At 48.8% G+C, this 13,242-nt stretch overlaps 1 protein-coding gene across 1 annotated transcript; it reads left to right on the top strand.

Moving 5' to 3' along the window:
- Positions 1 to 3,438: 3,438 nt before the first annotated feature.
- Positions 3,439 to 12,805, top strand: gnb3b (guanine nucleotide binding protein (G protein), beta polypeptide 3b). The gene is made up of 8 exons (XM_056298215.1): positions 3,439 to 3,507; positions 4,639 to 4,784; positions 5,872 to 5,935; positions 7,183 to 7,339; positions 8,269 to 8,335; positions 9,359 to 9,560; positions 9,836 to 10,052; positions 12,699 to 12,805. Exons 1-8 carry the CDS (start codon positions 3,439 to 3,441, stop codon positions 12,803 to 12,805), a joined length of 1,029 nt encoding a protein of 342 aa, XP_056154190.1.
- The last annotated feature ends 437 nt before the right edge of the window (positions 12,806 to 13,242 follow it).

Raw genomic sequence — 13,242 nt, 5'->3', positions numbered from 1 at the left:
GAAATCCTCCAGCAGGCTCATCTCACTCTGGTGAAATCTGTCTTCTGGCAGACTGGCTGACGGACGTCCTGCCTACCGTGTGTGCAACTGGTATCCTTACCATACTAAGTGTATGTCTTTTCACTTTCTCACATTCTCACATTTCCTCTGCAGCTGTTACTTCACCCTTCCTTTCTCCTTTCTTGTTCGTTCGTTTCTCCACCTGCTCGTCTTCTGACCTCATAACCTGATTTTCTCCCTCCAATCGGTTTACCTGCGCTTCTTGATGCGCTCCCTTGCTCTCGCTCGCTGTCTCTCCCCGGCCTCTCTCTCTATTTTCATCTTTGAGCTTTATCTCTTCATCCCTTATCTCCTTCATCCCCTCCAATCCTGATCTGTTCTTCTCTGTGGAGGAAGAGGGGGGAGAGAGAGAGAGAGAGAGAGAGAGAAAGAGAGAGTTTTTCACAAGTAAACTGCTAGCAGTCTGCCGGGAGAGACGCGGCGAGGAGACGGGGCACGCCGAAGGCTTGTGGAATCTAAACGGAGGGAAACTGCTAGAGTGCTAACGAAAGAGGAGAAGAAGAAGGGAAAGGGGAGCTCTGGAAGTGAAGAGGTGAGTATCTCTCCCTTTCTTTTTCTTTTTGTTTGTTGTTGTTCATGCCGACTTTGTCTCCCTGCGTGTTTCCTGTGCCGTTGGGAGAGCCGCTGGCTCCGGCAGTCAGCGACGTCGACGGGAAAACGGCGTGAAGTTTTCCCTTCGCCATCTTGTTTGGCGACGTTTCATCGAAGGAACGAGCGGATATTTTTGCTCCCGCGTGTGCGACGAAGGCCCGGCAAAGCTGGCGTGGTTGTATGGAGAGGGATTTTCTGTATGTGTGCCCACCAAAAAGCCACGAAACGCTCCGGGGAGGTGCGTCGGCATTTCCGGTGCTTATTCAGAAGCACGGTCCTGCCTCCAAATATCAGGGCTGAACTTCTTTCGGCCCTCCACCCTGCGGCGGCGGCGATGTTCGGAGAGGTTTCGGAGGCTTGCTTGGTGCCTCCACCCCTCACACAGAATTCAGTACTTCAGCAGCTCCCTACCACGTTGCACGCGACGCAACAATTGGCTGAACCTCCTGAAGGTGATCTTTGGATTTGTGGGGGAAGCGACGAAAGAGGATTGACGGGTCAGCACCTCCGCCTGTGGAAGCGCTGGAGCTCCAGCAGGCCTAAAGCTGCATTCTCACCTGTCACTCAACACCCGGGACCATCCAGCCGTCTCCTGTCGGGATTTTTTACAGGTGCAAATCTGACACCGCCGAAGTGTTTTCATGATCACTATCATTGTTCGTGTGAAGGGACTTTTCGTTCCCTCCAGGACACACACTGAGCAGAATGAGTTCGCCATCTGAGCGGGTTTATTTCCAGATTAGACGTACTGAAGGCGCGGTTCAGCCGACAGACCACACTGGTGCACCGGTGGGAAAACCCACACCGATGTCTTCATCCATTCCCCGAAGACGAGATTTCACAGGAAACGACAGAAGAGGGGACAGGAAACCAGACAAATGAGGAGGAAGAGGGTGGGTGGGGCTTCATGCTGCCTATCTTTGGCCGTAAGTGACTCTCCCGCGGCCCTCTCTTTCTCTCTCTCTCTCCCCCTCGCTCCCCGATCTGGAGGCAAAGAGCCGTTGGTAATCGGATGAGAGGAGATCTGACCGGTAAAGCTTACCTTAAGATCTCTGAGATTTAAAGCCCCATGGTGTCACCCCTGCCAGCCCCCTACCCTCACCCCCACCCACTGCAGGCCCTGTAGGCCTGGGCCTCTGTACCTGCCCCTGTCCCGCTATCTGCCCTCCTTTACTTTGCTCCGGGATGCGGCATTGTCTCATTCACAACGCAGTTCGTGCCCCGTTGCTTCCGGTTTGTTTCAGTCGTTTTGCAGCTGCCGAGCTGCAGGTTCGAGCCTCACATCAACCCCCTTGTTCTCTGCTGGTTAAATGTAGAGCATCTGCTCCCAAAACTAATGTTTTATTTTGTTAATCCGTGATACACAGTCTACCGTTAGAAAAAGTCCAAAGCTTGTCCTAATCATCTCAAACGTCATCTTTTGAGGACACCGAGTGGACGGTGAGAGTGAATATCTGAGTTTGGGACAAAGCCCGATGACGGTCCTCGTCCTTGACATTTGCATTTGCAATTTTTTTCTCTCAAATTCGTTCTGGTTTTTAGTTTATCTCGATGCTCGGGTGGATAAACTGATTTCCACTGCAGGTTCAGCTCCACACCAATCTGCCCCCGCCACGGGCATGCTAGTAATTGGCCTTCCGCTGGATCGACGTCAGCATCCTATTATGCAGTATTAGACTCTGACACCACACGCAGAGCGCTGCAGGAAATGCAAGTTATGGCCAACAAAAGGCATCGTGTGGTTGAAGACACCTTATTAAACTGCTGTTGAAGCTCGTCTGGTGAACGTGCTGTCAGGCCTCGCACACGTTCAGACTGGGTGCACGGATGCACGGGTGCATGGTGGTGGTGGCGATCAGAGCTGAAGTCACAGTCGGCCAAACGTTAGATCAGACTGACTGGTGTGCAAAACAAGAGAACGCTGAATTAATGTAAAAACAAAATGAGGGACTCCAGCCCAACCACGCGAGGGCGGGGTAGCAACCTTCAACCTGATGAAACGGCATGTTTATATGTTTTAAAGAAGTGGCACCTCCTGCAGCATCCGAGGAAACCCGCGGGACTGTAGACGAGTCCTGATCAGACCCGATCAGATCCTGACACACCTGATCAGACCTGATCACCTGATCAGATCCACATGACAAACAGACGAGATGGATTGCCATCTTTCTTTCCCTCCTTTTCCTTCCCCTGATCTTCTTTCTCCCGGCCGTCTGCAGCTGTCTTCGGGCAGAAGAAGAAGAAGAAGAAGCAGAAAGAAGCAGGTCTGAGTGTTTCCTGTTGTCGCGGCTGGCTGACAGGGGGATGTGGTGTGTCTCTGCAGACCTGACCTGACCGCCGTGGCCTCGCTCACGGTGCCGGGTCCGAGGACTGCGCGCTGCTGTACAGCATGTACCGTGTGTTGGTTGACAATAATCGTTGTGTACACCTTGAGCCGTGACACTGGGTGCAGCGGTCAGCGAGGACTTGTGTTACTGATGGTTTCCTCTCACAACTGAAACAAGTGTACAGGAATGTGACTCAGCGATGTGAGAGACACACATGGACAACTTCCATAGTACACACAGGGATTATTACGCCATGACACACCTGTGTGTGTGTGTGTGTGTGTGTGTGAGATGCACCCAAAATATTTTCACTGCCTACTAACAGGCTGCATCTTTCTCTCTTCCTCCAACCCCATTCTTCTTTTTCTCTCTCTCTGTCTCCCTCTTTTCTCTCCCCTCTCTCATATCCTACAGTGACAGATTAATTTGCTATCAGTAACAGCATCTAGCAACTGTCGCCATGGCAGCTGAGAAAGCTGAAATGGAAGCACTGAAAAAGGAGTGCGATGGCCTCCGAACCCAGATTGAGGTGAGCACTTCCTATGTGATAAAACTACTTCCTGTATCCACCCATACATGTCTGTCTGCCTGCCTGCCTGTCTGTCAGCCAGCGTTTAATGTCTGAGTTTGGTTTGTTAGAAGTTTATGTTTCAGCGTATCAGTTATGCTTTATTGGTGATGTCTTACTTAGTGACTCAGAACCTGTTTACTGTCATGTTGTCTGTATATAGATTGTATTTTTATTTATTTTGCTATTGCTTAGCGCCCACTAGTGGTCTAAGGGCGTTAGTTTGACAGTGATGGCACCAGAGGAGTAACTTTATGATGCGATATGCTGCGTCCCCACCTAGATTTTGTAAATGCAGTAGGTTATCAAAAAAAAACAATCTATATTTTCAATGTCTTAGTGGAAAACAACCTACACAGGTAAGACACCGGCAAATGAAAACAGAAACGTGGAAAATCTGAATGCTGCTCGTGTAGCGCCAGCTACCAGAAAACCACGTCTGGGCCCAGACACGTGAGGGCTTGCGTCATTTAACCACAGCAAACTCCATTCACACAGCGCCATCCTAAACAGGCGGTCAGTATCAGCCAGTTCAATACTGTCTAGACTGTCCAGTGGTGGCGGTGATGGGCTCTCACGTCCTACATCATACACAAGGCTCAGCGTTTTTACCGATTTTCCCCGAAAAATACCCAGATTTTTAAAAGGAGCAGATCGGGTTAAACTGATTTTCACCTGGATTTTACGTTTCCACGGATCCAAAAGTTGTTCCTGTTCATGTGAGGTTATGTAACAGTGTCCTCTTGTGGTGAAATTCGGCACGCTGGGTGGCTTTGAAAAATAAAAACCGAAAACGCTGAGCCTTGATCATACACGACCTAACTCATTTCACCGTTTTGAACCATGTAAACTTAAACATACGCACGCCAAGTGCATTTACACACGCATACGCACACACGGTATCAGAAGAATCTTGATACAGATCTATTCAGAAGCGACAGCGCAAACAAAGACACAAACATCCGAAGAACCTGGGAGGTTTGGTCGACAAAGTTTCACCTTCCACACCAAGTGTCCTTTTAAAAGCCTTAAACATGAACTTCATTCTTCCTCATTTCCCCCCCCCCCCTTGTCTCCACGCCAAACCACCAGACGGCCCGCAAGGCTGTGGCTGACAACAACATGGCAGCATCCGCTGGCGGCGTGGCAGCGGTGGGCCAAGTTCAGCTGAAGCAAAGGAAGAACCTCAAGGGTCACCTGGCCAAAATCTATGCCCTGCACTGGGGAGGCGACTCAAGGTGAGAGGGGCCAAATGACCCAGAATCTCCTTCCCTCTCTCTCTCTTATCATTACATTATGATTAAGGATGAACGATATCAACATTGCAATGTTCACACGTGCGACAGACACATTGCAAAGCATGTAGTCCAAGGCTCATTGGGCCCATTAGTCACGTTACAGTCGAGCTTTAAGCTTTTTCACTGCTTGATAGAAAACAAACACCTGCCGGGTTCACATCTGGCATGACCAACCTTGAAGAAAATCAGTCTAGTCCATCTGACAATACCAGATGAATCACTTGTTGGTTATTGATTCTGCATGTGTACGCTACATGCACAGCAACTTACCAGTCACATGAAGCCTGCGGCACGGTGGCGCAGTGGTTAGCGCTGTCGCCTCACAGCAAGGAGGTCCTGGGTTCGAACCCCGGGGTTGTCCAACCTTGGGGGTCGTCCCGGGTCGTCCTCTGTGTGGAGTTTGCATGTTCTCCCCGTGTCTGTGGTGGGTTTCCTCCGGGTGCTCCGGTTTCCCCCACCATGAAAAAGACATGCATGTTAGGGTTAGCACTCCTGTCTGTGCCGCTGAGCAAAGCACGGCGAGACGAACTGGAGATGGTCCCCGGGTGCTGCACGGCAGCTGCCCGCTGCTCCTGGCTACACAGCTGGGATGGGTTAAATGCAGAGGAAGAATTTCCCCACGGGGGTTAATAAAGTATATCAAAATTTTAAAAAAATCAAAATCCTCTAGACACCGCCCTGCGTCCCCGCCCTTACAAACACGCCCCCCCCCCCCCTTCAAGGGTTAACAAAGTGCTTCATGAATATTGTGCTGATGATGGACTAGGCCGGATTAATGGACGATCACATGAACACCACAGTGTCGTTCTGAGTCTACCAGAGTATGGAACAACTACCTTCCTTCTTACGCAACTCCTGTTTATGCTTTAATATCACAATACACATCACAAGAAGCAAAATACCACAACTTCCATTTTTTCCCAATATCATTCAGCCCTGGTTCTAGTCATAATATACACATAACACTTTATGTCTTGTTGTTTAATATAAAGCCTTTACACGTGCCATTCTCTCACTTCTCCCTTAGACAAATGGTCAGCGCATCACAGGACGGCAAGCTGCTCATCTGGGACACCTTCACAGGAAACAAGGTCATCCTCTACTGTCAAGAAAGTCTCTGCTGCCAAACAGGGAGAGACAGACGGAGACAGAGCAAGAGAGACAGAGAGCAAGAGAGACAGAGAGAAAGTGAGAGAGCAAGAGAGAGACAGCGAAAGAGACAGAAAGACAGAGAGAGAGAGCAAGAGAGAGAGACAGAAAGAGCGAGACAGAGAGAGAGACAGAGAAAGACAGATAGACAGAGAGCAAGAGACAGAGAAAACAAGAGATCAAGTGACAGAGTGAGAGAGAGAGAGAGAGAGAGAGAGAGCAAGAGACAGAGAGAGAGCAAGAGACAGAGCGAGAGAAAAAGAGAGAAGAGAGAGAGAACAAGAGAGACAGAGAGAGCGAGAGCAACAGAAAGACAGAGAGAGACAGCAAGCGAGAGAGACAGAAAGAGCGAGACAGAGAGACAGAGAGAGAGAGACAGAGACCGAGCAAGAGAAAGACAGATAGACAGAGAGCAAGAGACAGAGAAAACAAGAGATCAAGTGACAGAGTGAGAGAGCAAGAGACAGAGAGAGAGCAAGAGACAGAGCGAGAGAAAAAGAGAGGGCAAGAGAGAGAGAACAAGAGAGACAGAGAGAGCGAGAGCAACAGAAAGACAGAGAGACAGCAAGCGAGAGAGACAGAAAGAGCGAGACAGAGAGAGAGACAGAGACCGAGCAAGAGAAAGACAGATAGACAGAGAGCAAGAGACAGAGAAAACAAGAGATCAAGTGACAGAGTGAGAGAGCAAGAGACAGAGCGAGAGAAAAAGAGAGAGCAAGAGAGAGAGAACAAGAGAGACAGAGAGAGCGAGAGCAACAGAAAGAGAGAGACAGCAAGCGAGAGAGACAGAAAGAGAGGAAAAAAGACAGCAAGAGAGAGCGAGAGCGAGAGAAAGTGAAAGAGAGACAGAGAGAGAATTGAATTTTTAAAGCAAGTCTTTATTTAACAATAAATTATCAGAAAAAGACTTTTATCTTTTTAACAATATCAACAATATTTGTCAAATTACAAACGAACACTCAACATGCATCTTTTAACAACCCCGATAATAATCATTCAACAACAGCTCAGAACATAAGAGAACAGGTAAGACCCTTTTCCCCCCCCCAGCGCTGCGGTAAAACCCCGCTCACCCTCGACACGCCGGAATTCTGGACGGTTTCCCTAAGACACGAGACTGTCCAGCCCGGGTCCTTCACGTTTCCGACACACCGACAGGTACAACTGACACACCGCATCTCTCACCCAGGTGGCTGCCGTCCCTCTCAAGTCGGCCTGGGTGATGAGCTGTGCCTACGCCCCCTCCGGTAACATGGTGGCCAGCGGCGGCCTGGACAACATGTGCACCATTTACAACATCAAGGCCGCCAGCCCCAAGACCCTCAAGGAGCTGGACGCACACACAGGTACAGCCGGACCCCCGCAACACAACACGAGGGCACTTTAAGATCCCTCTTTCAAGCTAAAAACAAGCACGCGTGCTTTTATTTTACTTTTTTTTGTTACTTGCGAAAGTTAAACTTGAGAATAATATTCGTAAACTTTACCTTTACACTTGACGAGCCCTCTCGTTTAGCATTTACACAAGTCAAGTAAAAGTAAATATTTCAGTCTTAACAACAGCAGGGACACTTTGTGCTCCTATGACCTAAAAAGTGTGTTAATTTAGTTCCCCAAAGTTATATCATACGTTTTATACTTTAAAAAGTACATGTTCAAGTATACCCCTTTTTTATATGGGACTTGGGGGGGCCCCCCTCCCCATCCGCAGGCCTGATCCCTCCCTCTTGGAGATTAACAAAATACACAAACACTTAAATATTTAGGTCTTAAAATTCATCCAATACGGATATCCAGGTAGCGTAGCGTCTATTCCGATGTCTACCGACACGGGGATCGCCGGTTCGAATCCCTGTGTTACCTCCGGCTTCGTCGGGCATCCCTACAGACACAATTGGCCGGGTCTGGAGGTGGGGAGCCGGATGTGGGTATGTGTCCTGGTTGCTGCACTAGCGCCTCCTCTGGTGGGTTGGGGCGCCTTTTCGGGCGGGAAGGGGAAGTGGGGGGGAATAGCGTGATCCTCCCACGCGCTACGTCCCCCTGGTGAAACATGAATCGGAGGAGGCATGTGGTAGTCTGTGGCTCTCCACGGATCGGCAGAGGGGTTGGAGCAGCGACCGGGACGGCTCGGAAGAGTGGGGTAATTGGCCAGGTGCAATTGGGGAGAAAAAAAGGGGGGAAATCCCCCCCCCAAATTTTTTTTTTAATCCCATATGTTTTGTTTAAAAGCTGGTCCCCTTTTCTTATTTTCTATCCCTTTGTGCGTGTCTCTCAGGGTACCTGTCTTGCTGCCGTTTCCTCAGTGACACCGAGATCCTCACTGCCTCCGGTGACACCACCTGGTGAGTCTCTCCTGACTTCTCTTCACCTGCAGGAAATACATGTTCGGTTGTTGGTTCAAATCCCCAAGCGTGCTGAAAAACCCTCCATCGTGATGCCCGCTGTCCCCTCTACTGGGGGTTTTGATGGGCGACGTGTGACAGAAATTGTGTTTTTGACATTCATTCACTCATCTTCAGTCGCTTCTCCAGGGTCGGGTTGCGGTGGCAGCAAGCTAAGTAGGGCACTCCAGACGCCCCTCTCCCCAGCAATGCCCTCCAGCTCCTCCTGGGGGATCACAAGGTGTTCCCAGGCCAGAGTGAACATGTAGTCCCTCCAGCGAGTTCTGGGTCTACCCCGGGGCCTCCTCCCAGTTGGCCGTGCCTGGTAAACCTCCAAAGGAGGGCGCCCAGGAGGCATCCTAATCAGATGTCCGAACCACCTCAAATGGCTCCTTTCAACACAAAGGAGCAGCGGCTCTACTCCGAGCTCACCTCCGGATGTCCGAGCTCCTCACCCTATCTCTAAGACTTAGCCCAGACACCCTACGGAGGAAACTCATTTCAGCCGCTTGTATCCGCCATCTCACCCTTTCAGTCACTACCCAAAGCTCATGACCACAGGTGAGGGTTGGAACGAAGACTGACTGGTAAATTGAGAGCTTTGCCTTCCGGCTCAGCTCCTTCTTCACCACAACGGTCCGGTACAACGTCCGCATTACTGCTGGTGCTGCATGTGTTTTTGACAAGAAAAAAAAAAAAATCTCCCACAACCTCCATCGATGTTGTGCTGGTCCAGAATCTGGTTCTGTTGCGGATAATGTGCGTTTAACCGCACATTGTAGGAACCTTAATGCTTGCATGTCAGAGCCCTCTGACACAGCACAAACACAAGATGCGTGTGCATGTGTGCGTATGCACAGGATATATGTTCAATGCCCACTTCCTGTTGAGTAACGTGAATGATTTAATTTCTCTCTCTCTCTCTCGCTCTCTCTTCACCTCTCTTGATTCTCCTACCACACTGATCCTCCTCCTATTCTCCAGCTGTCTGTGGGATGTGGAGACCGGTAAGCAGAAGATTGTGTACACCAACCACATTGGAGACTGCATGTCACTGGCCCTGTCCCCCGACATGAACATGTTCATCTCCGGGGCCTGTGACTCGCTGGCCAAACTCTGGGACCTGAGGGACGGCACCTGCAAGCAGACCTTCCCTGGACACACCAGTGACATCAACGCCATTGCTGTACGGAGCATACGCACACACACACACACTTATGTGCACAAATACACATACACCTTCAGTGACATCGATACAATCGCTGTACAGAGCATACACACACACACATATACATAGATACAAATACACGTTTTACACAAGCAGACCTTCTCTGGGCACACCATTAGCATCAACGCCACCGCTGTATGGAGAACACACAACACACACGGATAGACAGACATACAAACACACGCATGCAGAGAAATATGGCCAACTGTCCTTTCCTCTCTGCTTCCCTTCAGTTCTTCCCCAATGGTCACAACATTGTCACAGGCTCCGATGACTGCACCTGTAAGATGTACGACCTGCGCTCCGACCAGGAGGTGATTAGCTACGAGAGCTCCAGTCTGAAGGCCGGCGTCACGTCATTGTCTCTCTCCCTGTCGGGTCGCCTCATCTTTGCCGGCTACGATGACTTCAACTGCAACATCTGGGACACCCTCAAAGGAGAGAAAGTTGGTGAGTTGGAGAGAGAGCGAGAGCAAGAGATAGAAGGAGAGAGAAAGAGAGAGAGAGACAGAGAGAGACAGAGAGAGAGAGAGAGAGAGAGAGAGAGAGAGAGAGAGAGAGAGAGAGAGAGAGAGGACGGGGCTGAGAGAGATGGAATATGAGAACGAGCGAGACAGAGAGCGAGTCAGAGAGAGAGAGAGAGCAAGTCAGAGAGAGAGCGAGAGAGAGAGGACAGGGCCTGAGAGAGATGGAATATGAGAAAGAGTGAGAGACAGAGCGAGCGAGTGAGAGAGACGGCGAGAGAGAGAGAGAGTCAGAAAGAGAGAGCCAAGTCAGAGAGAGAGAGTGAGAGAGAGAGAGGACAAGGCTGAGAGAAATGGAATATGAGAGAGAGAGAGAGAGAGAGAGAGAGAGAGAGAGAGAGAGAGAGAGAGAGAGAGAGAGAGAGAGAGAGAGAGAGAGAGAGAGAGAGTGCAAGTCAGAGAGAGAGAGAGAGAGAGAGAGAGGACAGGGTTGAGAGAGATGGAATATGAGAAAGAGCGAGAGAGAGAGAGTGAGAGAGGATGGGGCCTGAGAAAGATGGAATATGAGAAAGAGCGAGAGAGAGAGCGAGAGAGGATGGGGATGAGAGAGATGGAATATGAGAAAGAGCGAGAGAGAGAGCGAGAGAGGATGGGGATGAGAGAGATGGAATATGAGAAAGAGTGAGAGAGAAAGAGCGAGAGAGAGAGAGTGATAGGTAATCTTGCACTAGCAAAGTACTAGATTCAGGCAAAGTAATCAAAAGCAAAGGCTCGCTCAGTAACTGAGCAGGTCCCATCCTGATCCTGCTGACTGACATTTGATGCCAACATGGATAAAAAAGGAAATTGCAAAACACATGAAATAAAAGCACCGTTTTGAAAATAAAAAGCCATTGTGAAATAAACCTGTTATTGTGAAATAAAAAGTGAAATTAAATGCAACCATGTTGAATATGGCTTTGATGACATACTATTTCACAATAATGGGTCAAGAATGATTTACCGGCATTTCTTGGTACATGGAAGCCTGTATTTCTTTAGTGGTGGAAAAAACTATTTTATTTTGCTCATTGGCCCCAAACTACTGGAATAAGTCTGCACTTCCCAGCACAAGTAATTGGTTGGATTGGTACTCGGTATTTTATGGCTTATGTCTGGAATCAGTATCAGCGGTGAAAATGTGATATTGGTGCATGAAACAGGTAAACAAACCTGCTTCACACTTCTGCGCATTTCGGCCGGAGGTGTTTGATGAAGCGTAGTGCTCACAACAACAACAACGGCAATGACAGTGGAATCAGATATTGGAGCTTTGCAGCGTACCTCCGTGCTAGTCTTTCACACAAAAACTGCACTACTTGCTCATTCACTCAAGTGTCAAGACGGCCAAAGGACCTGGCAACTTAATGAGGGATTTGAACCAACCAGCAATCTAACTTAAATCGGACCCCAAATCTGCGGGGGCTCCTCGCTCTTCTGCATTGACCTGTGGCATCTAGCCGTAGCTCTGACTACAACCTGTCCATCAACATTAGATACTGGACATAACACAAGATAGTGGTTATCTCACTCATTATACTTAAGACTGCTGACATTATCTAACCATTAACTGCACAGCCATTATAAATCATGAATAGGTGAGAAACATGCAATAATGCTAGGGCTGCAAACTTCCTGAAATGGAAATGGGGGGGGGGGGTTAGACTGAGGAGCTCTGCCTACTGTGGACCTATAACAAATTTTTGATTATTGCAAACTGCTCATTATGTCCACAATGATGGGTCTTGCTCTTACACCTGCATTACCCTTCAGCAGCAGACTTATCTAAAGGTATAACGTCAAAAGGCCCACATACCAGCCTCTCGCTCCACCTATGATTTTGATGCATGTCGTTTGACGTCACAAATTCCTCTGCGGCAAACAGAAAAGCCGGTGCAGTTGGCCTGGTACACATTCTCACTCACGCGCCCCTGCCAATGGTGACCATGTCCCCATTCCCTCCTGTGCTTTTATAATCTCATCTTTTTTTTCTTGTCGTAGTTCTGTCGACATGTGCTACCTAGCAGTTCTGCGCATGGTTAGCGTTAGACTGCTATTGATTCACGCCACGGCAGCATTTTTCAACAAGGCAGCATAAATCGTCAGAACACCGGCGGACTACTTTATGAGACGGTTAGCTACCCTAAGTAATGCTAACATAGCTAGCTAACATTTACTATTATCAAATGTTGCATTATCAAGCACTTTACCGCGGTAATTATACATACATTCTTCACGGAAAAATTTATCCCTTTTCGAGTTTGTTCAAGAATGATATTCCTTAATCCTTACATCTGCAGTGCTAAAGTCCAGCAGGGTCAGCAGAGAAGTTACTAGACTGCCATCCATTTTCTGGATCACCGCCTTGGCGTTTCAACGGAAACGGATATTTTCACAACAGTAACAGTTCTAATATTTGAGATAACTTAACATTGACTAACCCTCTGTAGAATATTACAGTGCGACTGGAAAACATGATTTTCATCGAACTGGACCTTTTAATGAACATCTAAATGAGTTTCTCTCCTCCTCACTTTCTCTCCCTGTGCATTTTATTTGCTCCTCTTCCTCCTCCTCCTCTCTCTGAATACAGGAGTGCTGTCTGGCCATGACAACAGAGTGAGCTGCACCGGTGTGCCTGCAGACGGCATGGGTGTGTGCACGGGGTCCTGGGACAGTTTCATGAAGCTGTGGAACTGAGCTGGACCGTCATGCGACACACCCGGAAGGGGAAGAGGGGGAGAGGAGAGAGAGGGGGAGGCACTGAAAGGAACCGAGTGGTGAGGAGGAAGGAGAGGCGAGGAGGAGAGAGGAGGGGGGAGGAGATAAGGATGACTGAGAGAAATTAGCACTGGGGTGTTGGGAGAGTACTTTACCGAGTGTTATTTATTTTTTGCAAGTAGATCTTCCGCTCTCTCGCTCTCTCTCTCCCCCTCTTCCTTATTTATGTATGCAAATAGGAGCGGTTGTGAATGGGACTTCATAGGACATATTGTGTAAATGGCATCGCGGCGACAGCGCTCGTTGCATCACACTGTATGTACGTGAGAGTTTTACAGCTGAGATGAACACAAAACGACAAAAAATAAAATAGAAATATTATTCAAAATGATAAATGATTACTGAGGAGAAAAATG

The sequence above is a fragment of the Lampris incognitus genome, chromosome 18 (assembly GCF_029633865.1).
Source record: "Lampris incognitus isolate fLamInc1 chromosome 18, fLamInc1.hap2, whole genome shotgun sequence".
Lineage (NCBI taxonomy): Eukaryota > Metazoa > Chordata > Actinopteri > Lampriformes > Lampridae > Lampris > Lampris incognitus.
The sequence above is the reverse complement of the archived record's forward strand: the minus strand, read 5'-3'. Positions and strand labels throughout refer to the sequence as shown.

What these genes read in the sequence shown, in the direction of transcription:
- gnb3b (XM_056298215.1), top strand. Translation starts at nt 3,439, where the DNA reads ATGGCAGCTGAGAAAGCTGAAATGGAAGCACTGAAAAAGGAGTGCGAT. An exon ending in GCCTCCGAACCCAGATTGAG is followed by an intron (nt 3,508 to 4,638) that starts GTGAGCACTTCC and finishes CCAAACCACCAG; the next exon opens with ACGGCCCGCAAGGCTGTGGC. An exon ending in GGAGCTGGACGCACACACAG is followed by an intron (nt 7,340 to 8,268) that starts GTACAGCCGGAC and finishes CGTGTCTCTCAG; the next exon opens with GGTACCTGTCTTGCTGCCGT.